This window comes from Halichoeres trimaculatus, unplaced genomic scaffold (assembly GCF_033239565.1).
Source record: "Halichoeres trimaculatus isolate MK-OKI-2021-1 unplaced genomic scaffold, fHalTri1.1 fHalTri1_scaffold_14, whole genome shotgun sequence".
Taxonomy (NCBI): Eukaryota; Metazoa; Chordata; class Actinopteri; order Labriformes; family Labridae; genus Halichoeres; species Halichoeres trimaculatus.
In genome coordinates this window covers 21,754,553-21,780,176 of record NW_027437192.1, presented here as the reverse complement: position 1 = coordinate 21,780,176, position 25,624 = coordinate 21,754,553, and the positions used below count along the sequence as shown (strand labels likewise).

The following is a 25,624-nucleotide window of genomic DNA, read 5'->3' as shown; positions in this document are numbered from 1 at the left end:
CTCTGACTGCTAGAAAAAAAAATGCATTGGTTTCTTCAATGCTGTCATCTGATACAGTGAAGAAAAAAAACAATAATGTACACCGAACCAAACTGAATACTGTGACCACAAAACCACGATAAGAACAGAACCGTGGTTTTTGTGACCCGTTGGCATCTTTTCAACACTTAACTCTAGGGGCAGCTGTGTGATTTTTGTCTATTCTAGGCCAGCCTCCCTAAACTGTTTTGATTTTGCATTGCAGTTATGCAGTAGATGCCTAATTTGTTGGTCTTCTATTCAAACAAATATATACAGTATTATTTATAAGGTGTGCTACAAAGCCAAGTGGCTCATTTTTCACACCCTACCCTTTACTTTGAAGCACACATGTCATGTAAAATAAGTTCTAGGACACAAGAACCTCTAAGTCACTTTGTCTGTGTAATCTCTCTAATTTGATATTAGGGAGCTAAAAATATTCAAAGTTCAAAGACTATTAATAGAAGTAAACAGAATTAGAGCTTTGAGCCATCTTAGTGGTTTTGTAAGGCTGAATTTCGGCAGTGTTTCTTCCATTAGCATGCTAACATCTGCATGTCAAAATGACAACAACATGCCTTTGTTTAGCCACTGTTACATTCACCATACTCTCTTGTAAACAATGGCAGGGATTCATCCTCTAGGAACCCGGGATAACCTCATGGTGGCCAAGTTAAAGTTGTTGAGATTCTTCATTTTGGCAGCTCCACTCACGGACATCATCTCCATTCACAGAGCTCTCCTCAGATAAGACTAAAAGTCATTATGAGGAATGGGGCTTCCCTCCTACACAGGACTAATGGTGATCAATTATTGAAGACTTCCTTTTTTGTGAAAACCATGTTCACATCCTGAGAAAAACTGGGGCAAAAAATATGAAGCGCTGGCATTATTTAAGACTCAAATCAGAGTGAAACAAGAATCCAACACCAGACACAGAGCACATCTGTGCATGCATGTAATACGGTTTCAGTTTGGAGCAGATGTGTCAATAACTTCCATGATGAGACCTGTGAACACAGCTCAGCTTGCACGCTGCTCCTGAGCTGATAGCAGAGAGGGAGGAAAATAATTCTCTGCTCAAATACAGTGGTGAATGTTGTGGTTTTCAGCCACCAAAGAATAACTGGGTTACAGAGCAGATATACAGCATACTATAGTATATTATCATGTATAGTCAAAAGTGAAAGAATTGGGACAGGGAGCTAAAGTTACCCATTTTTGTGGCTGACTCTGCAATTAATTTTACATCATGAGGAGAGGAAGGCGAGGTGTAGAGTTTTGCTGGTGGTAATGGGTCTCTGCTGGTTTTAACGTCAAAACAATGAAGTCAGGAGAGCTGCTAACTTAAAACCTCTGTCTGAATGAGGCTACTGAAGAATCATCTCACCCAGCTCCATCAAATCATACCAGTCTAAACTGGTTTCTTGTTGAAAGTTAGCTCATGTGTGTGCCTTTAGTTTGCATACCTTGGCGTCTCTCTGACCAGCACGGCCCTGTGGAGCTGGCGCTGGATGTGTGCGTGCCGTGGGCTGCAGGGATGAACAAACGGGTGGACAGCGACCAGGACGAATCCCTGCGCGTAGAGCTCCCTGACCTGAACGGGCAGCTCTCTGACCGAGGAGAGACACAGCACTGATGACACCGGCACCTCTGAGGGGGAGGAGGGAGGACACGTGAGAGGAGAAGAGCCAGAGAAACATGCTAAGACACGACAGGCTAATGGGGAATAGACACGACAAGGACATGACAGGTTGGAGGAGGATAGGAGGCAGGGGAAGTGAGTGGAGAGCTATTTAAAAGTGGATGGAAGCTGAAAGAGGACAGAAAACAGAGAAGGTGGGACAAAGGGTGTGTATGGGTCGCCGATTGTTAAGTTGCACACACAACAAATATCAACATTTCTCTACATTTAGCTCTAATATGTCACTTTTATACATTTTGAGAAATATTTGTGAGTATATTTGTCAAATATATATAAACAAATATATATAAACATTGAGGGCTCTAATTTCGTGGCGCAGCGCAGGGGGCCCAAGCCTGGCGCACACTGCACAGTGCTAATTTCGTGCGGCGCACCACCGTGCGCTGCCAATTAGACAATTTGGTAGACCGTCTGCGCAGAGATGGGTGTGACGGCGCCAGGGGGAGTTGACGGCGTACCAGGGGGAGGTGTCAGCAGATTCATGTTGGCGCAGTGACAAATTTGTGCCAAAAAAGTGCGCTGAAAGCTCGCCAGCTCCAACCTGGTCTATCCTCGGCGCAAGGCGGAGCGCACCCCACGCAGCTGTAATTTCGTGACAGGCGCACATGTGCGCACATGTCAACAAAGCCTCAGAGGCAGGTTTCCAGAGTGTCAGGCACATTTTAATGCAATAAACAATTACAGCAATCACTATTTAATGTAACCGTCTGAACCAGCATAGACATTTATATCTACATTAACTGTCCCGTCACATCTGATGTCAGATTAAAGCAGTTTGTTATAATGGAAAGTTAACCTGACGGCAGCTGGAAGTTTGATGCACATCTTACAATTAAACAATAAACAGCCTTAACATCTGATACAGAGTATATCTGATTCTCTCATTTCATTTAATTCAAAGAAAAGAGGGAGAGGAAAGATGAAGAAAAAAGAGACAAAATAAATGTATGTCACTCAGGATTTACCCGTGATTTCCCATATTTCTCTGTTTTAGTCTTTATTTTTAACGTGATCTAAAAAGATGGTGTACATTATTGTAAGGAGGATGAGGTGGAGACACCTGGAGAGTATACAGTGTATCACCAAAGGTTCTGCTATTTGGCGATGACAAACCAGGAGTGCAGGTGGATCAAAAGTATTCTGAATGGATAAGCCAGCTGTGTAACTGTCTCTTAATTTTGTACTCCTATTAATGACAAAGGAACGGATTAAATCTGTCCCCGGAGCTGGCCCACAAGGTGACGCGCGTCGTGTCCTCCGATGCTCTGACTGTCTCCGCTACCAGCACTGTTTCCACGGTAACTGGGGATCACTCAGACCAATCAGACACTGCGCCTCGGCCGCAGGGCAATTAATGGCGAGGAGAGGCGCTCATTTGATTGGTGAAAACAGCGCTCGGCTGTGTTAAACCCACTCACGGCTTTTCTCCTCCCTCCCTGGCATTTGCGCGGACGGAGGCGTAGACGCTCAGCTCTGCGCAGCTCTGCGCTCCCCTGCGCCTTGACTGTGCCTCTCTTGGCACTGCAGGAAATTTGCAAAGTGCGTTGGTCACGCCCTGTGCGCACGGCGAAGGCCAGCGCAGGGCAGGTGCGCCTGCGCTTGCGCCTGGTCTACGAAATTAGAGCCCTCAGTCTTAGCTAAATATTTAGAAATCTTAGCTAAATATTTAGAATTAAAACTAAATGTTTAGAAATATAGCTTAACATTTAGAATCAGGAAATGTATTAATAAAATGTATGTATAACATTTAAAATGTAGATATAACATTTAACATTAAGATAAAACACTTAGCATTTTTATATAACAGCTGACTAATATAATTCACAAATATTTCTCTAAATCTGGATAAAAAGTGATGTTTTACAGCTAAATGTGGAGAAATGTTGTTATTTGTAGTGTGTGCGACTTTACAATCAGCGCCCCATTGGTGCAAGGAATGTTTCATTATGATAGTTCACACAGAACAACGACACCGTGGCATCTTCACACTAAATCTGAAACTAATTACTCCAGAACTATTAGCCTCTGTCCCTACTGTCGCCAGCAGGCTGGCTTTTTGTTGGGGAAAAACACACTTGCACACACATAAGTGTGTTAGGACGTAGGGCTGAAGTGTACGTATGCTGGAAAGTCCCTTCTCTAACAAACAGCTGAGTATAGTCCTAGAAGAGCACACACACACACACACACACACACACACACACACACATCAAAAGGCTCAGAGAGACAAAGCTATCACAGAGCCTGTTTAGGGCGTACAGTATTAGCATCAGTCGCTAACACAAGGCAGGTTCCCCTATTAACAAACACAATTGAAAGAAAACCCCTTCACTTTGCTGGAAAGGGTTTGCTGAGCTTATCGTACGAGAGCAAACTGTCGCCACTAATCCACCAGGGAGAGCGCAATGTTTGTGAGAACCGCCCTCTCGGGGTCAGTGCATTGTGGTGAAGCCTCATCTCTGTGCACAGGCTTTTAAGGGAACACATGCACGCATGCATGGCTGCAGTGAAGCCAGGTGTGTGTGTGTGTGTGTGTGCGTTAGAGAGAGTGAGGAAGAGGAGAGGAGAGAAGAAACAGGGAGAGGGAGAGATGAGGCTGTCTGTTTGTGCCTGAATGCTTGTCATCCTTTTCCATTCAATCTCATTTGCATGGGTCTGGAGAAGAGAAAATAACCTGAATAAATTAACTCACACACACAGAACAAAATGCACACACACTCAGAGAGGGGGAAAAAAAGAGATGTGCAAGCCATCTCATTTTCAATTTGTTCTCCATCATCTGGCATGTTCTCACACACGCACACACGAGTGCAGGAGAAGCTGGCCAGCATGTTATGATACAAGCACATGAACAAACACTGCTGTCTGTTTAACAATGGGAGTTTAACTCGCAAAGAAAATCCAGCCATCACATCAGCTCGCCGTCACAGGAGCCTTTCATCAAGCAAACGCTTAAACGGGCGTCTGTGGGGACTTATCAAAAGCAGAACAGTGATGATGGTAAGAATACCAGCTGGAGACTCAGGGTGGATCTGCAGGGTAGGAGTGCTGTTGGGGGGTGCTGAAGGGGGGTAACATCATTCCTGTCACCGTAAACAGTCATTAGCCGTCATTAGCTCTGCACGGCTGGCACTCACCCACCGACAAGGCGCAAGGAGAGGCGAGACGAGGCAGCTAATTCAGGCAAGGCATACAGAAGTTATTAGGGTGTTATGCAGCGCTCTGGGCTGGGAAGAGACTTCATTTATACCGTCTGCCACCGTGGGATTTAAAGGGGAGGCTGCAGAATGGGAACATGGGAACGGCTCAAGGCAGAAAAGCCGGGTGGAGTTTTATGGAGCCGGTAAGAAAAGGCAAGGGGTGCAGAGTTAGAGAAAAGTGTGTGTAACCAAATAAAAGGTGTGTCACTAATTGGTTGTTGTCTTTGCCTATTGTTTGGTTCATGCAGAATGATCTGTGAACTAAAATCCTTTTGGCTTTCTTTGATCTTTTTGAATCTGTAACCAGTATTTTTTTCAAAGCACACATGTATAAACTCTTCTACTTGTGCTGATGTTGGTGGCCACTGAGGGGGAAGTATGATGATTAATTTCTTTGCTGATCTTGTCCTGTGTATGGTTGGTTGGCAGACCACTCAAACTGAACCCCCAGAATGCGGATTTACACCTTGTCTGGCATCTGCCCTGCTGCAAGGATGACGCGTGTTATATATAACTATATAGAAAATAACTTCTTGATGGTTTTGTTTGCTTTTTAGGCTGTATAGGTCAATGTTTCTCAAATTGTGGTCCATCAGGACCGTGAGTAAATTGTGATTATTTTTATGGAACATTTATGGAAAAAAGTATCAGTAGAGTCATAACATGTATCAGGGGAGTTGTAAAATGGATGATGTGAATTTATAATACATCAGTTTTCTATCTGTGCTGTTTCTCCTGCACTGTTTGGCATGTTGGTCTATGAGTTTTTTGGGTGGGGAGTGGTCCTTGGTCTGAAACAATTTGAGAACCACTGGTACAGACATCACTTTTCATTTTAACCTGTTTCATCAGCAGTTAAAACTCTGCACAGCAGCTTTAAGAAGTTCCACAAGCTTTATTTGTGAAAGACAGAAAATATGTAATTTAAGTCAGAAAATGTGATAATGTCTGAACTCACTTTTCTTAGTTTATCTGCTTGCTGCTTTACACATAACTGTGTTCAAAGTACTGTGCTAAATTTGGAGTGTTTTTGTCATTTCAGACTCGTTATTTCAAAATGTGAATTTCTATTGAACAAATACAAAATGAGTTCCCTCAGAACATCCCCAATGAGAGATCACAGAGTTGGTCATTTTCCATCTATCTAGTAGACTCTATGTAAAGATGGATGACAGGACAACTTCTAAAGAGTGAAGCCAGAACATCTGAAACCTCAACCAATTTTTTCAAACTCTATTTTTGATATTCAAGTTGGTTTTTATCATGTTATGTTGGGCTTAGGGCTTCACTTTTTCATTTTCTAGATTTTGGTTAGTTATTAAAGATGCTGTGAGGAGGATCTGTTTTAGTTAGACTACAGCCACACCTTTTGGCCCGGAGACGCATGTTCACTGTCGTGAAGACATGACTCTTATCAAGGTGTGTGTTTGTTTAGGAAATGGATGGAGATCAGGTCTTGTTATTAAAATAAGTTTTCTTTGTTCAAAACAACTTTCACAACTCCAGACATACAACCTAACGAGATAGGTAATTTTCAACAGTTATGTAGCGCTGTTGTTTACAACATGTAGTCAATGTTGAAACATGACAACAAGCAAACTTTGTAAGTTTGTACTGTAATTTAGTAGCTGTCTATACTAAGCATTAGCCTCAGCCCGGTGCTCTGAGACATGTCTGATGTGTAACGTAAGTAAATCCTGGTTAGCGATGTCCTGCCAGTCATCTACCAAGCAGAGCTATCGTAAACTCACTCTTCATTTTATTGATAGACTCTCAAGTTTGAACAGACCACTGCAGAATAACTGCTGACTGTGGGTTGGAATGGATATTATCACAAACAGATTAGCCACTGTGTTAGCCTTTAGCTTGTGCTCTATCTCTCTCCTGTTTAGCTTCTTCTGTCCTTTTTCTGTCTGACAGTTAGGCTCTTGTGTCCACCATCACTACAAAATTAGTCACAGAAATCATTTTCAGCAGAGTAAAACACGGATCTCTCTTCTCACTACTAAACCTTGTCAGCCAAGGTGTTGTCATGGAGACTTTGACATTCAGTAGATCAGTCTGGTCCTGTTTGAACCGATCAGGAAGCTAAGAAGTTGCAATTTAGGAATAGCTGATATTGGTGCTGTTAATCTCACTTTGTAGTGTGGATTGCGATCAGGCATATATCTAGAAGGGAGACTTTTTCAAGACCACTTTGAAACTCCTCACAGCCCCTTTAAATACCGTGATGTACAGCTAACATAGAGTGAGAAATCTTAAGGTCACTGTAAGTGTTTGCTTCAAAGCTTCATAAGAAGCAGTTGTTCTGGGAGCTATTCCTGAGACCTGAGGGGTCTGTCGGCCTCCGATGTGTTGCTTTGATTGGTGGAAGGGGCAATAAGTCGCAGTTTAACCTGCTGATCCCCTCTGCACAGACACAGGCCCAGGGTGACATCACCACCTCAAAATGAAAATTCCTGTCATGGAGGTATTTTGTCTTCACTTTTATACACTGAAAGGAGCTGGAGATGCGTCACCATCTTTGTATACCATCAGTGATCCATACATGTCTGTAACGAGTGTTTGAGACACCCCCAAGGGTGCGTTTGCAAGAAGCGGCTGTTCAGCTGTTGATCCGGGCTCTTCTATTTCTGTCTCGATCCCCAGGCTCGGACCACATGTCAGCCGCCGTTTGCAGTGAGCAACGCGTCACTTTTTGACCCCGAGTTTCACAAGCTGCATTTGGAGAGTAAGCATCACTCCCGTTCTGAAGCTGCTTGAAAGGCCTGATTAATTCCTCGTACAAATCCCCTGAATGTCTGCGTGTGACTGTACAGAGTATTTTGTGATGTAGTGAGATCTCAGTGTGTGTGTGTGAGTGTGTGTTGGCCATTCTTTTGCACAAGAGTGAAAGAGTTTGCGCTAAGCCTGCCAGGTGATGCATGGGGATTACGACTCACAGCCACCCTCCAGGCTTATCCCTCTGCTTGCTGGAGGTTCACGTTTTATTTAAATAGCCTTCTAATGACTTGCAGAGGTTTGTAGGTGAGGATGTGTGCCAAAACAGGGACTATAAAATAATCAGCTTCCTGGAGCCAGGAGCTCCCTGCTGCTTTGAGAATGCAGCCGACAGCTATGACAGTTTGTTGGTCAGCATCTGAGCTTTCCCAGACGAGGTGAGATCTCCTTAGAGGGCCCAGTTTACAGGAAATGACTGAACAAAACTGGCTGATGAGGAGGTCAGGGTAGGAAAACACAGGTTAGCTGTAGTGAGAAATGTTGTGGTGCATACAGTAGCTTGTACATGTGATGGAGTGACTCTCAGTCGCCATCAAGGTTATAATAGTTAACTAAAATGAAACTAAAAACAAAAACAAAAATTTAAAATACATTGCTGTTAACTCAAACTAATAAAAACTAAAAAAAAAAAAAAAAGATAAGTAAACTAAAACTGTTTCTTGTGTTCACAAAACTAAATGAAACTAACTGAAATGATAGACAAAATTCCCTTAGTTTTAGTTTCTGACAATGTTAATAGCCTTTAGGATTTAAATTAATCCGACACATTTTCCCAACCAATTTTAGACAGTTTCAGGCAGTTGTCAGTGTCGTACGGCATTATCATAGCGACGTACTGGGACGTGCTTGTTTACTGCACTGACTGGCTGTGCGCTGTGCTGCAACCAAACATAGTGGAGCAATGAATCAGAGCATCTGTAATAGTTTAATTGCATGTGAGTCTGACTTTAATTGTTTTTAAGTTTGTCTTCCTTGTTAGAGTCCAAGTTTCTAAAGATTTAAGCTCATATTATATTGTTTTATATAGTTTTTGCTTATATTATTTTATAAAATTTGTGTTTATATTTTTTAGTATTAAGTTTATATTATTTTCTTGTGTTTAAGGCAGCAGCCAACAGTTCAGTATCAGCATTGACTGAGCAGTGAGCACTATATTGGACTGGAAAATAAACAGTATGACAAAATATTTACTCTGACCTTTTTTTAATCCTGCACCTGGTGAATAAGGTATGAAAAACTAAAACTAAACTAAAACTACGCTAAAACTAAGCCTTGTTGCAAAAATCAAAACTAATTAAAAGCTCTAAAACTAATTAAAATTAAACTGTAATGGGGAAAAAAATTCAAAACTAACTAAAACTAAACTAAAATGACAAATCCAAAACTATCATAACCTTGGTCGCCATCTCTGCTGGTGTCTCTCTTGGAAACAGCAAGAAGGAGCTATCAGGGAAAATGGATTGGGATGTGTTAGATTAGCATTTTTGACAATCTTTCATAATAAATGTTTGTGTGTTTACCTGAAAACACTGTGAGGCAGCAAGGATCTATCAAACTGATGAATTCATGCTTCATCTGCTGTCTGAAGGAAATACATCACACAAAGATTTTGAGAGGCGCATAAAAAGGAAGACGCTCTGTATCAATCTTTTTCAAGAGACGATACATCCATCATAACATCCAGGTGTAGATCATAATCAGAACTATACCAACACACACCAGCACTGCGGTGTGCCCGAACATAAACTCTCCCACAGGTTTACAGTAGCAGCTCACATAAAAAGGCCACACAAGTACACACTCTCTGCTGAGCATTAGACACATGTTGTAAGTTTTAATGAGCCAAGTGGGTCTCAGTCTCTGCAGGGCAGCGGAAAGTCATCAGCAGAGTTCAGCTCCTCGCTGTCTGCTCCAGAGGCCGGCGTTAGTCACACAGCATCACACCTAACTAACTTCCTCACACATCCCCAGATTCCTGACTCCTGCTCGCTCATTCGTTCTCACACCTCAGACTCTCTTTTCTCTCCACTTCTCCTCTCCTCCAGACACCCCGCTTCCCTCCAGATGCTCCCTGCATCTCTCATTTTTCTTTATGTCTGCTTCTTTCTCATTCTCTCTTAGACCCCCCCATTCTTCCTCCTTTCAACTCTGCTTTTTCTCCACTCTCCCTCTTTCTCTTTCTTCTGCTCATTATCTGAGCACAGCTTCTACACAAAAGGATTCTGGGTTAAAATGTCACACCTGGCTGTTACATTTTAGACTCCACATTCATGCTGACATGTCGAGGTAACCCATCACTGCAACAAGGGAAATAATGAAGATCATGGCACCCTTTTGTAAAGGTGGGGGGAGGCGTGGGGGTGCAGATCAGCAGACCGCTGATTAGAGAGTAATGAAGAAGGTCAGCAGAACAAGACACAGGTTTCAGGTCATATGGTATAAGTGGTGCATGTGTGAAATAAATGATGCATGTGTGAATCATTAGGAGCTGTTCAGATACGAACACCAGCAGCAGACTCACAAACTCTCTAAGATGTTGTGTAGCTCACGGGCTCCTCTTTACACAGGTTTCACAGAAAATGTAATTTCTGCAAGTGAATGTGAAAAGTATTGTGGTTTCAGTGTGTAGCCTCATTGTTGTACTTCGAGCAGTGTTGACTAACTGTAAAGTGAACACACTAAGAACATTTCATCTGTAATCTAAATTAATCCTGGTTCTGTCCTGTCAGTCATCTACCAAGCAGAACTAACGTAACCCCACTCTTAATTTTATTGATAGACTCTCAAGTTTGAACAGACCACTGCAGAATAACTGCTGACTGTGGGTTGGAATAAACATTATCACAAACAGTTTAGCCCCTGTGTTAGCTTTTAGCTTGTGCTCTATCTCTCTCCCGTTTAGCTTCCTTCTGCTCTTCTGTCCTTTTTCTGTCCCACAGTTAGGCTCCTGGGTCCACTATCACTACAAAATTAATCACAGAAATCGTTTTCAGCAGAGAAAAAAACAGATCTATCTTCTCACTACTCAACTTCATCAGCCAGCGTGGTGTTGTCATAGGGATTTAGGCGTGCTGTAAATCAAACCAGTCCTGCTCAACCTGATCGGGAAGCTATGAAGTAGCATTTCGTAATAACCTGTAATATTGACGCTGATCTTCTCATTTCAAAGTGTGGATTACGATCAAGCACATATCAATAAGGAAGACTTTTTCAAGGTCACTTCAAACTCCACCCAGTCCCTTTATAAGGCATTAGAGGGGTGTAATGTGCAAGGATGTTGTTTTTGTTCTAAAACAAGCCACGGTTTTTCAGGTTGATGTGTTTTTATTATACTGTTCTGTAAACTCTTTTGCCATCGTATTGCTGGTAAATATACATTTAATGATCTGGTTACTTAAAGGCCAAACTAGGGAAAAGAGTTTGGAACTAGCATTTGCTTTAAACTCTCTGTGCAGCTCATCAGATTCATGCTCTGTTACGAAATTGTTAAACTGCATTGTCCCTTTCAAATGAATAAATAAATTTAAATTCAAACCCTCTTTCTTACTTTGTATTTACATTCCCTAAAAGCTAGTGACATGGACAATGGACAAGTTCAGAATGTGGTGAGTGCAGATGAAAGAGTGAAAGCACTGAAAGCTTGTGAGCTGATCGATGGGGCACACGCTTGACTGCAAAGAGCCATTTGGACACATTCAAACGCACTGTGATGGCTATGATTTAAGGACACTGCAACATGCAGAATTTATGAGCCCCAAACCAACAACCTCCCCAGTAAAGGACAGCCTGCTTGACCTCTGAGCTACCTAAAGAGAGAGATCTTTTTAAAGATTACTTTTGTAGCTGCACCTTGTCTGATTTTTTTTTACCATAAAATTCTGTGTGAGACAAATTTTACTTTCTTTTTAAAATTCCCCAGTCCCCATGCACTGGTGTGACCAGTACACCATAAAAGAAGTATTTATGATGTTAAGGTATTAATCAGAAGACGGAGCTCTGTTGCATCACTTTATAATACTTTTCCCCATATGTTTGGCTATCATCCTGTTCAAAGAAAATGATGGCTTAATATTAACCAAGTAAATTGTAGAGTGCTAGTTTGGTTAGACAGACTTCTAAATTTAAGACAACAAGTGACCAGTAGAGGATGGTAGCACTAGTCTAACTGGGTAAGAGATGGTATAAGAAAGAGCTACGCAACTTCATGCAAACTGTACATTTCTGAATATGGGAAGACAACTTAGACCTTTCTCCCTCTGGGAGTCCTCCCAAAACAGACTAAGTCTCACTGTTAGGACTTACGTAACAGTTTAGCAGGTGAATGAAAATTTTCAGGAGAATTTCTATTTAAAGCTCCTGTGAGTATTTTTTTTAGAGGTTTGTAAAACAAACTGAATTTTATCCTAATGTAACCAAAGCAATTAATGACTTGACTAATAAGAGGTGAGATAACTGCTTGGTCTGTAGGAGTTTCCAGGAGGAACAGAAACAAAACAGTAGCTTTAAACCATGCGTTTTTTTAATCTCCTGGTGGTTGACTTTTAAATTACATTATTTGTTAATATTGGCTTTGACTGTTTTTATGACTACCTGTTTTTTGAGGCACCTTTATGAAAGCACTTTATGACATTAATTTCAGCCAAAAGCTCAATAGATAAATTAAAGGTTGCTAACCACGCAGTGGATTTCAGGTAGCCCACAAAATCAAATTTATTTGGGTTCAGTAGTGTGGTACTTGCAGAGAGACCAACATTGGTCAGAGTTGAAAAAATCTCCAGAAATAGGATTTTTTGTTAATCAACGTCTATGTTTACATGCAGTCAACATTCAGGTAAAGGTCAATATTCCAGTTTCGGAAACATTAGGAATAACCTGTTTACATGTGTGAGGAATCAAATTTATTCCTTTTTGCATGGTATCCTGATCAAAAAAGTGACGCACGAACATCTCGACGTGTGGAAAATGTCATGACACAATGCGCGTCATTTCCGCTTCGTCTTCCTGTATCCATGGTTACAGCAGCAGCAGTAACAACAGCAGCATGGCAGAGTTCCTGTACTCAAAAGACCAAGATTCCTTGCGAACAGAACATGCACAGAACATGTTCTAGTTTTAATGGCTGTGCACAGCTGGGTTATTGCTAGTGTTCTGAATATATATAATATAGTAATATAATATAATATATATATAATAATATAATATATAATATAATATAATATAATATAATATAATATAATATAATATATAATATATATAATATAATATATATAATATATATAATATATATAATATATAATATATATAATATAATATATATAATATATATAATATATAATACAATATAGTGTTACTGTCTGCATGTGAACACAGCCACTGTTAAATAAGTTTTCAGTCATAGCAGTATTGAAAAAGCACCAAATATCAGGCTGAATTCAAGTTTTTGTATTTGAAAGAGAAAAAACTCTATTCCAACTCTCTGATGTCAGCCCAGTGCCTGAAAGATCTCCTCATCCTCCCTGGAAACCACCGGGTCAGTATGACCCAGCGTGAGTACGACTTGGTCACACACAAATATTTTTCTGCTTGCTGCAGTTAGAGCCAGGCTCATAAAACAAAGACAGACACTGTGCTTTCAGCCTTGTTCTTTCTCTTTAGTTTCATCTCTGAATAGTCAAAGTTCAAGTTGGAAACAACGCTGCACTCCGGGCCTGAACATTAAGCTCTTCTTCCTGAGAACACAAGTTGTATTAACAAACAGCGTCCTCATCTCACATTTCTCAGAGGGGCACCAGAGCAGATATTTGTTTTTCATTACTGTGTAGGAGTCGTCAAGTCACGCTGGCAGGGAAATAATATTATTAATGGAGGCCAAATTGAATTAAAGCATGGATTTGACCGTGGGTTTCCTCAATGTCATGGACTGACATACAGATTCCTCTATCTGCCTCCTACATTCACACACACCCACACAACCATACACACACACAGACACACAAACGCACAAATACAAATAAATCCCTTTGCTGGGAATGAGGTCTCTCAATCTCCACAAACAATCAGATAATCCTTCAGGAATCCTTCACTTTCTCTTGGTCTCTCTATCACAAATGGAGAGAGGGAGGCAGTGTCATATACCCACTCACACACACACACAATCACACACACACACAATCAATTCACAGCTGCTGTGTTTTTCCTAAAATAGAGTATCCTCATCTTCAGCAGCTCAGGTGGCGTCACAGAGTTTACCATACAAATGACCTGCCTGTCTGTTCAAAGATAACACTAACTCTGCTGAAGGAGTGCCGTGGAGTGTTTGTGTGAGCGTGAATGAGCTGCCGTCCCATCACTGCGTGTGTGAACAGTGTGTCAGTGTGTGTATAGTGGTGGTGGTGGTGGTGGGGTCTTTGTATCTCAATGTGCGTCGCTGCTGCCCATGCGATTAGACAACTTATCTCCTTCTGCCTTTACCAACAAGGAAGATCCTCATCCTCCAATCCTCATGTCTATTGTCTGTTTTGGTCACCACCACCAGTCCTAGCTGCCAGATCTCCCTCTCAGCCAGAACTAGAGCCTAACTCATTTGCCAAACATAACAGCGTTGGCTGAAAATGAAGCCGACTGGCAACCAAAGCATCGTCACTTGGCTACGGCGCTCTGCCTGCTGTCTGTTACAGTGTTGCATGAGAAAATCCTCAAAAAAAGACTTCAGTGAGCTCCTCGCACCTGTTTCAGCTTGTAGGGTGATGGAGAGCACAGAGCAGGCTTGTAGAGACATTAAGCCATAAGGCAAAGGAGGTGTTTTTTTATATCTGCTGTTTCTCCCCCTCGCCTCTCTGTTCCCTCCCTGTGTCCCTCCCTTCCATCTCCTCACAGTCCACACCAACACAATGGCAGAATTAGTATTTTTAGAAGCCTCTACACGCCTCTAGAGGATTCTCATCAAATGTTCTCAAAACGCACACACAAACACACACCCACACGTTATCAGACTCACAATTTCTCTATATTCTCACACAAGAACACATGAGGTTCCCAAGACAGCGTGTGAACACGCACCAGCTTTGGTTTACTGTCACAGCGCGAGCGAGCGAGCGAGAGGCAGGGGGAAGTTGGAGGGCAGAATACAGCTGAATCTGTGAATTAGAGAACTCTTTGAACTCGCTGCAACAAGAGCCGAGCAAAGACACAGCTTTAGCTCATAAGCCACTTTTTGCCCTCGAGATACTCAAAGGAAGAAAAAAATAGGTTACTGTTACAGAAAGATGCTGACCTAAACGTTTTATTTAACTGGTTAAAGTTGGAAAAGCAACTGTGGCTGTTCTACAAACAGGAGAGCGTTCAGAGTTCAGAATGACAGAGCAGAGCAGCGCACAACTACTACATCTAAAACAACAGGACAAACCTCTGGAAACACTGTTTAAAAAACAAATCATGCTGAAATGTTTACAGAATTTTTGTTTCATGATACTAAGACAGATAAAAGTAACAAACTTGAAAAATGAGGGGAAATGAGACAGCATTTCTTAAAACTGTTTATGGCTCTGATGCTGTTATGAGGACAAGAATCATGAGGAGATGGCAGAGAATGACTTTCAGTAAAACTATGAAGCCAAGTTCACAATCCAGAGACAACAGAAGAATAAGCTAAAATGTGTTATTGTGGCTAAAAGTAACAACTGTTGAGAAAAACTGGGATTTATATATTTCTTTTTGGGGCATTTCTGCCTTTAATTTAGTTGGCCTGTAGAAGAGAGACAGGAATGGTGGGGCCTGCAGCAAAGGGTGACGTCTGGAAGTGGAAGCAGTGGCTGCTGTTACAAGGACTACAACCTCTGTACATGCATTTATGTGTTTTGACCTCTGGGCTAAACTGGTCCAATAGGAAAACATTGCAAACAGACAACCGACAAAATAATATTGCAATAGCAAAATTAGCAGAAGTTTAAGCAGACAGTTGCTTTATGATTGGGGCTATCATTTTAACATGTTAATTAGATTGATTAATGACACGCGTTATAAAAATTAACGCAGATTGATCTGGATCCCAAACCCGTGGGGCATTCAAAGACGCACTCATTTTCAAATGTCTGGCATTTACAAACCGTTTGTCCTACTTGGAAAAAGTTGTGTTCTCGTCAGATTTTCAAATTTACGACGGTCCCTAAATGTCTCACACTTGACGTCAGCAACATGCTTTTAGCCGGGGGGTAGCGAGGGATTTTTGGGGGACTGCCGTCCACATCTTGTTTATTTGCACGTCCATTTTGAAAATCTGCAGAAAATCAACTGTTTCTCTCTAGCTCAGTTCTGAAAAAAAAACCAGATAATTCTACACTCTTTACTGCATTAAACAAGCTCTGAATTATCAATACATGTCCTTTATTTAAATGTAAAGAATTCTTTGAATATTTCTTTCCATCTTCCTGGTGCCATGTTTCAGCTTAGGGCTGCTCTGCACCAATCAGCAACAGTTTGTGTGTTCAGAGCATGTAAAACTGAAAATACTTCACTCTTCTTTGATCCAAGACTTGAATAAAGTGTATGGTACATAGTTCCTCACAGTTTTTAGCCTTTAGCCCTGGTTCTCCTGACCTCATAGAAGTATAGAAGTTCATATTGTAGTGATAATTGAGTCCACATCGAGTAAAAATGTGACAGAAGCAAAAACCTTCCTAAAAATCAAATCAGCTTATCTTAGGTGCAGGAATGTGTAGATTTTGTATAGATAGAACCATAAAACTTTTCTCCTGTGTTCTTTATGCCTATCTAAAATTGTGTTGTATATATTCTCACCTTATTTTTAAATGTTTTTAATGTCTTTTAATGTAATTTTAATGTCCTGGAATTCAAATTCTTTGTTTTGGGTCCTTAAGCAGATATGAGATTAAAATGCGATTAATTACAAATCCTGTAATTAATTAGATTAATTTTTTTAATCCCCTGATAGCACTATTTATGATACATCCGAAACAGGGATACACTTTACACGCAGCCTAGTAAACTATATATTGATATCAAAAATATACATTATCTGTCACTCTGATGAGGAAGAACAACAGCATCAACTACTAACTGCAAAGACTGCAAAACTGCACTGGATGTTTTCAGGGGAGGAGAAAAAGATGACAATTTGTACCACAAAGTACAAGAAGTAGGAAGAAGTCTACAAGTCTTTTAAGTGACCCAAATAGTCGTCATATTGTTAATGTGTTAAAGACGAATAAGGAAGCAGTAGCTACACCTAGCAGTAGCACCAAAAAACTACGAGCACTGTAGTGCTGATTTAAAGACTACACAAGGTTCACCAGAGGCTACTGACAAGCTAAACTAGTTTATAAAAAAATCACTGAGTACTGTTGTTTGTATTTTTCTATTAAGACGACCCACGCTGTGCATCTCTTATCATCCACTTCTAATGTGAATTTAACTGAGGAAATGTTTCTTGCCATGTAATATGAATTTACAGTGCAACAAATATTCACTCTGTTTCTGGCCTCCACCATCCTCTGAGAGAAAAATCCAGCCATTTAGCCTCTGGATGTTCATTTATGTCCACCAGTTGGATATTAACCGTTGCAGTTTTGTGGATGGTTATTATACAAGGCTGAAGGACAATTTCTCATTGCACACTTTATGCTCAGGCATTTTAACTGAAGTGTTGATGAGAGTAGTTTTAATGATCAGAATACATTAAAGACAAACTCAACCACAGATTTCAGCCTATTGGGCAACTTTGGTCACTTTCAATTGAAACTATGGAGCTGCTCATCTAATATCAGCAACAATGATTATTTTTTTTGTCAAACAACTTTGTCAGAGAAGAGTTTTTCTGATATAATTAGTAAGACATGAACGATTTCAGAATTCAAGTGTGTGAGAGGTTTGGTCTCAAGAATTTAAGATCTTACAGAACTTCACAAGCTCAGCCTGACAATGAAAAAGACACACTGAGGCCCTCATTGGTTCAAGTATGCACCCCCCAGATCTGATCCATACCATCTTTTCCCAACAGGAAATCCAGGAAGTGGTAGGTGTAGGACACGCCTACTTTAGTCTCCACCTGAGGACGTCTGAGGGTGGAGTAGATGTTGCCAGGGCTTCGCCTTTCTTCTGCCTTTCGTAACTTAGGAAGCCTGCACCCCATGTCTCTGTGAGAAAGGAGAGGAGAGGAGAGAGAAATGAAGATTAAAAAAAGATCAGACACGGAAAAAATGAAAAAGGGAGGAGGGTGCTAACAAAGACTGGAGTGGGAGATGTGGAATTGATAGAGTTTCTAAATAGAGTTTCTAAATATACAGAACACATTAGCACTTTCAGCAGAGTGTGTCGTACTCACACACAAGTCTCAATGCTATTGCTCATGTGCAACCTCGAGCGGTGGCGTGCGCAGCCACCTCTCTCCCCTCACACACAGGCACACACACACAGGCCCACACACACACACACTCAGAGTTTAATAACGCTGAAATACGAGAGTGTCAGCCATTACCTGCTTGGTGGGCTGTGATACGGGCATCTCCTAATCAAATGGGGCTGATTGGGAGCGACATGTTTGATCAGAATGAATTAAAGCAGAAATGAGACTGATTTCCTGCCCTGTCAAGCAAAGCGACATGAGACTAGATAGACAGGGAGGGAAGAGGAAACGGGCAGAGGAGGAGGGGTAGCATGTTTTACTACTTGTAAATTCATATGCTGAACCAAGGCTAGCCTTGAAGAACAGAAATCTTTGATTTCAATACTTTTTCAGATTGGGCAAGGACCAGCACCGCCCTCAAGGCTAGGTGATAGAAAACATCTCCCAAATAAAAGTTTCCCTTTGATATTCTTTTCTCTCTGAATTCAGAAAAGCAATTTACACCCAGAAGATTTGACTTGGATAAAAGGACAAAAACACAGCGATGGGGTGATGGTTAGAGGATGCGAGAAGAAAAAGGTAAAGGACAAGAGGAAAAGGTGTGTGGCCAAATGCTGTCAAGCTAATCTGATGTGACAGTGTCAGTACCCAGAAACCATCACCACAGTTCTGCTTAATATCCCTTTCTGCCACGGCTTGTAGGAGCCACATGATGAGGTGCGCATCTGCGCATCTGTGTGTGTGAGCGTGTGTGTGTGTGTGCATATGTCTTTCCCAAAGGCAGGTCTGTGTCAGTATCTCTGTATCTGTTTTAGAAGCGTGGAGAATGACACAGTAACTCCCAATGGGCCAAGTGCACGGACATTAACTCGTCTAACGATCCTCACAGACAACATTAAGCTTAGTGTGTGTGTGTGTGTGTGTGTGTGTGTGTGTGTGTGTGTGTGTGTGTGTGTGTGTGAGAGAGAGAGAGAGAGCATGTGTTTGCAGCTTTGGCTGCATGGTATGTGCTTTTCAAAAGGTTACAAAGTTGTAAAATGCAACACCCACGATACATTTTCAAACATCATCTGTCTAAAGACTGAGTCATCTGTCAACTTCAGACCTCAAAACAAAAAAAAAGAAAATCAAGCTTTTATTCTTTTAAGTTTTCTTAAAGGTTTTTTTCATTATGAGGATAAATGGGTAGAGACATTAGGTGGAGAATAAGAAGCAAGTGCTCCTCCTTCTTCTTCCCTCCACCACCTTCCTTTTCTAAACTCTCATACCGTTATCTCATCAATCTGTCTTAATCACCTTTTTCTCTCCGGCCTCTGCTCAGCCCATGTCTGTCGTCCTTGATTCGGACACCTCCCTTCTTCTGTTGGCACAAAGGCTTTGATTGGAGTGACAGGAAACTATTTATTTTTGTCACTCTGCCATTTCATGTCCACTTCAGTTCATTATAAGAGCCTGCGACCTTCCTAGAGTAACTTTTCCTTTCAATCCATCCTCAGTTTTGCTATTTCAACCTTTTCCTAAAAATCAGTGTTTCACATTTCTTTATCAACTTTTTACTGATTGCACACTGCATCTCGACAATCCTACTATTGTAGGATTTGAAGCCACCTTCATGACCACTTTTGTCACATCTGTCCACTAACCTAAACAAACATTCAAGAGAAAACATCTCAAATCTTTCATTAGAGTTGATTTACTACCTATTTGAACATTTTCCTAATGAGTTAATGATGTCTAATTCGAAAATTACACCAATCTTAAAAAAAATGGATGCATAAGAAGTGTATCTTTCAAAGCATCCTGTGCATCACAACAGAGGTTTGGTAAATTCATCCTGTCATTTATCTACAGTCACTTCTGCACGAAATTCACTCAGATGGCTGAAGCAAAATAACAAAAGAGGACAAACAAATCAATAAACCCACAGTCCCATTTGTGTACAATCTATGTTGCTGAGATCACGTTATATTGCTACATTGTGTTTTTCCAAACTCTCTGCCTACATTCCCTCTTGGCAGCTCTCTCCATCCTCCATCTTCCCTCCACCCATCCAGTCCTTCAGGCTGTTGGCTCACTGAGTTTTCGCAGCCGAAAGTGCCCCCCTGCTGTGCCTGTTAAGTCCCATAAAACTGTTACAATGTCTCCAGACAGACGGCTAGCCAGGCAGGCCCTGGGTTATGACTAAGTTAGAGCAGATCCACTCCCCAAACATTTTCCCAGTGGCTGGGCTTTACTACGCTCTGACTGGTACAGGGACAGGAGGATGAGGTTTGTATGTTAAACAGGACTCATGGTAAGGGGTCAGGTGGTGAAGCTGAGGAAGGAGGAGGCTGTCACAGTCAGAATATGATAATGGATTTCTGACAATTAGAGGCATAAAATGAAAGTTGTCTCCTTCCATCTGTGAGTCTCTTTTATTTCCATTTGATTCCCTTCAAGCCTCCACTCTCCTATTTAATGCTATTTCTACATGTCCCCATGCAAATGATCTTAAAAAATCACATTAAGTCATTGTACTTGTTCATATCTATGCATAATGCATTATGCAGAGCTAAAATATCATAATGACTGGAGATAATTCAGTTACCATTTAGCTAGTGGCATTTGGCTTTATTGCTCTCAAATAAAATTTGACTGGTCCTAGTCCTGATCCTAACTAGCCTCCAGCTTCACGGTTTGATCCAGCATCACGTCATCCTGCTCATTACTCACCAATGGTTCAGCTTCAAAACAAAGGTTTTAACAGATGAACCGTTCTTCTGTCAGCTGTAGAAAAAGATCTTGAAGAGATGCAGAGTGAAAAACAGCGGTGGGTGGAATATAGCAGAAACTCCAATGCCTTCAAGACTCAAGGCCTTTTTTCCACTACATACCAGGCCTTTTTCTCTACATGTTGACTTCAAACAGAATCTTTCACTTGCTCTCATGCAAACAAACAGGCAGAAAAGGGACGTGACAGCAGAAAACGGAGAGCGAGACACATGAAAGAAGCAAAAAAGAGAGAATGGAGTGAAGAGGAAGACAGACGGGGAGAAGCAGAGGGCTGCTCATTAGAGAAGCTCTTGTAAAGGAGAGTTTTGAAATGACAGCAGATTTACGAGAGAGCATAATCCGTCTGCTCCATGCCGCTGCTCTGCTGCCTCCTGTGCCACTCAGGGGGAGGTGTCTGCTTTCCAAGGAGCAGGATCCATTCCCTGCAGAGCCAGAGTTACAGGCAGGTGCAGGTTTGGGAAAAATCACAGTATATATAGTTAAACTAACTCCGGGGCTCTCTGACAGAGCTGGAGTTAAAATTCAAACTTTTAGTTACAGGTGGCAACAGCTTCAGCTACTGCTAAAAGGGAAAGTTTAGCCCAATACTAATTTAAATTATACATTTAAATAGTAATTCAGCCAACAATGGTTATGTCAACTACACCTTGAGCACTGAAACCATCATGATGGTTTTATTTACCCAACCCTTAACACATGTACCTTACAGCAGGAGATTTTTTCCATCAAACAAGTCTTTCGCAAGTCAATGCTGTTGTGGGAGTGGTGGCTCCTGTAACAGTGACCGTTTCTGTGTTAAAATCCAACATATCATTACATTTGCTTAAAACAAACACAACAATTGAAGACGGTGAACTGACAAGAGTGAAAGCGCCTCAGAGAGTAAACTCAACCTGAAGAACATCATTACCATGCTGCAGTCACACAGCAGATCACCCCCACTTCTTGCAGAAATTTAACAAGCAGCCAGTAGAGTTGAACACGTTGAATCAATTACATGATAAAACGTTGTCAACTTTGCTAGTCTAAACTGTTAAAAAATGGACGTCTTCTTGCTCAACTCGAAGTGAGTTCGCCACAAAAACTGCTCCCCCTGGTGGCTGGCTGCAGTATAGGTCAAAAAATCCATCTCCCCAGCCATTCCAGATTGGCTGTGGTCAAACTTTGAAAAGTTAATACACCTCATAGAAATTCCCATATCTGATTGTTGTGGTGGTTTTAAGATATTATTTGGCTGCTTTGTATTCAAGTCCTCTTTTTTTCTGAAAAGTTTTTATTAGTTATGATGTTTGACGATGATTGACAGCTGCTGTTCTTGTGTACTCTTTTGGGGGATTGTAAAATATGTCGGGAGAGAGCCAAGAAGAGATTAGACTTTGAATGAAAAGAATAATAATTCTTGTCACCCAGCGCCACTCAGATTCTCTCTGAGTACCTCAAAGCCTCTACTGTGCAGACTCTGGTGCTGCCTGTGACGGGGGTATTTGGGCCTCAAAACTGTACGGTATGGTAAATGGCAAAGCCACGCTGTCCACTCTATACAGTCAATGGTCTGTACCAGAATGGCTTGTCAGTTAAAAAAAATTATTCACATTTTTAAGTGTTGTAAGCTCAACATGCAGGTCATATGCTGTGTCTGAGCTGTAGCATAGCCATCCACTGCCAGGACACTTACGATCTGGATGTAAACAAGCTCAAATAAGAGAAGGCATGTCATGGTGTGGCACAGTCTTGAGGTATTTTAATCTAGAAAATGGAGATAAAGTTGTATAGCAGCTGATTGCATCACTTCACCTCAGCAGTGTGTAACTAGGCACAAGGACCTTAACCCCCACGAAGAACCAAAGGCTGGTGGTGCTAGCTCTGCTAACATCAGACACACTTGGCAAACCATTTTGACATTGACCAGCATCAGGTTCTGTGAATCACCGGTTTGCATGCACACATGCAGCCCACCCATATAAAAGAGTAATTTTTTTTTTTTTTAGTTTAAAGCATGTCTAAAAAGGGTTTCCAAGTCCAGTACTTTGGTTTTAAAGGATAAGTTCAGTTTATACAGCTTTTACACTGTTTATAGAATGAAGTAGAACAAAATACTCACCCAGAAGGCTTTCCTGGTCCAAGCAGTGCTTCGGGAGATATTTAGATCCAAAATCGTGCAGCGGACGTCCGTATAATGGGATCCATCGGGGCATAGACAGCGCAGCTCCTAAAACTGCATTAATCGTCCAAAAACTCGTGTTTTTCACCAATATTCCATCATGGTCCGCTCCGAGACAGTCCTCTGCTGCAGTCTGTGTCACTCCAGACAGCGCTGTGTGGCTGTACTGACCTCTGAACTGATGAAGACTTTGTTTGCGTTTGCCCCTCAAAGAAAGGAGTCAGCTCTCCAGAGAGTATTCCTTTCTTGGTCAGTTCAGAGGTCAGTACAGACACACAGCGCCATCTGGAGTGACACAGACTGCAACAGAGGACTAGCCCGGAGCGGACCATGATGGAATATTGGTGAAAAACACGAGTTTTTGGACGATTAATGCAGTTTTAGGAGCTGCGCTGTCTATGCCCCAATGGATCCCATTATACGGACGTCCGCTGCACGATTTTGGATCTAAATATCTCCCGAAGCACTGCTTGGACCAGGAAAGCCTTCTGGGTGAGTATTTTGTTCTACTTCATTCTATAAACAATGTAAAAGCTGTATAAACCGAACTTATCCTTTAAAAGGTGGAAAAAAACAGTAATAGAAAGTTTTGCAGAAATATTTCCAAATTACTCTCTGGTAGATAAACTATCTAATTGGTGTTTTCATTTTAATGATCTTGATGCTTTTGATCTGAAAGTTTTTTTTTATCAGTTGCAAACAGATACTTGTGCAGCAGGCCAACAAAAGGACAATTAACTTGGTTAATTAAACAGTCCAGGTCTCACCTTAGTTTCATGCTTTTAAGGAGTAAGCCAATCACTACTGTTTGCTGTTATGATATGAGTGCAGGAAAATGACCTATGAAGCATCTTAATGTTTGGATCCTCATTGTGGTTTACAGACACTCTAATATAAAATGTGTTAATAACAAATCTGCATTAATCAGGATAAGAGCTGTTGCAAAATGAGGTGAGGTGTCAACAAAATATTACTCTTAGCATGCAGGGGTCAAAATAAATTTGCACTGGCACGATTGATGTTTTAAAAGTGATCACAGTGGCACTGAAGGTTGTGATAATTACCTCAATATGTTCCTTAATAACCAGAAGTAGTGCTTTCGTGGGAGAGTGTGAAATAACACAGAAGGGCAAGGGGCTACAGACATTTTTAATGTTAGGTCTTTGGTGAATTCTTCTAAAAAGGTTCAGATTTTCAGCACCATTTTTTCTGCTTTAACTGTAGAAGATAAAAAATTAAAGCAGCAACTTGATTAATAACTAGTATAAGTAAATAAATTTCATACTGCCCTCCTTTCTTCTCTACTACAGAGCTTTATGGGCTCCTTGGAAGTAATAATTCTTACTTTTGTGTGTGCTTTATGATCAAGTATGTTTTTATCGTGTTAGCTCTAAAAGAAGTCACTTCCACTGTTTCCACTTCCCACTGTGTCAACGAAAACTAAAACAAGGAGATGTCACTAATCTTTTGCCATATTGTGTCCCTTTCACTGAATTTCAAAATTAGAGGTGACAGACTGAGTCCTGGGAAGTGGGATTCCCTCCCACTGGGCTGGAGCACCACTTTGAGCCTATCCAAGGATGATGGGATGTGCTGATGATGGGGAAAGGGGAGGAAAACAAGGACAGAATGAAGGAGAAGGAGGAAGAGGAGGAGGAGGAGGAGGAGGGGGAGGGGGAAGAGGAGGGGGCAGCTGAGACAGACAAGGAGCAGACTTGGAGTATGTCAAGTAGCCTGCTGGGAGGGGCGATTCCCTTAAGCAACAAAGTAATCACCTCAAACGGTGTTTTAATGAGGCTGCATGGGGAGGATAAAAACAAATTATGACATTGATGTATTGGGCTGTCGCGCTGTAGCTTGCAGAGCCTGGTTTGCTCTAAAAAGAACAGTTTATGAACAATGGAGGACTCTTAGGACGGGGGGCATCAATTTACTGAACCATGTGGAGGGCTCTTAAAGCACTTGAATCAATTTCTGAGAATGACTGATGACTTCCAACACTTGTGCGCTGAAATTAAGTTCATGATTAAAAGTACTGTAACATCGGAGTTGTATGTATTTTGATCATTTCAGCCTATGTTAACATACTTTATTTAAGAAGAGAGGTTAAAAAAATAATTTGGCTAGGGTTGTATTTTTGTTGTTTAGAAATAAAACAGTTTTGTGTCACTATACTGTTTACTATCTTGGGCCTTATGATAACTTAAATGTCACTCAGTGCTAATGATGCTCCCAAATAGATAACCGAGCTACACTGTAAGCACCTCATATCCATGTGCCTAATTAATGCCCGCTGTATTTGTGGGTGCACCCTAGCTTGAAATTACATGTTTCTGTTTCCCCCTTTCTCTCCTGCTCTGCCCTTACTCACCCAGCAGCACGTGGCTGTCTGCTGCTGCTGCCCGTTAACGCCGGTAGTTTAGTGAACAGGAAATGATACATGACAGGTCGCTAACGCACCACATCTTATCAAACGCCTGCGCACGTGCACGCACTCACACAAACACGCACACCATCGCCTCTCTTCCATCTGCGCTCGGCACATTTACTCCGTCACGCATATCTGGAGTTCACTCCAACCTGTGACACTGTGCACAGAGGCTTATTCATTACGTTTCGCCGCG

General features: G+C 41.4%; 1 protein-coding gene across 2 annotated transcripts in view; it reads right to left on the bottom strand.

The window, feature by feature from the left end:
- Positions 1–25,624, bottom strand: part of rftn1a (raftlin, lipid raft linker 1a) — a 45,018-nt gene that overhangs the window by 18,422 nt on the left and 972 nt on the right. For both annotated transcript variants that reach the window (XM_074686470.1, XM_074686471.1), the window contains exons 2-3: positions 17,707–17,858; positions 1,491–1,674 (exon numbers count right to left, since the gene is read on the bottom strand). In XM_074686470.1, the coding sequence (XP_074542571.1) occupies positions 1,491–1,674; positions 17,707–17,854 (332 nt within the window). In that variant the 5' untranslated portion in view covers positions 17,855–17,858. The remainder of the gene's footprint in view (positions 1–1,490; positions 1,675–17,706; positions 17,859–25,624) is intronic.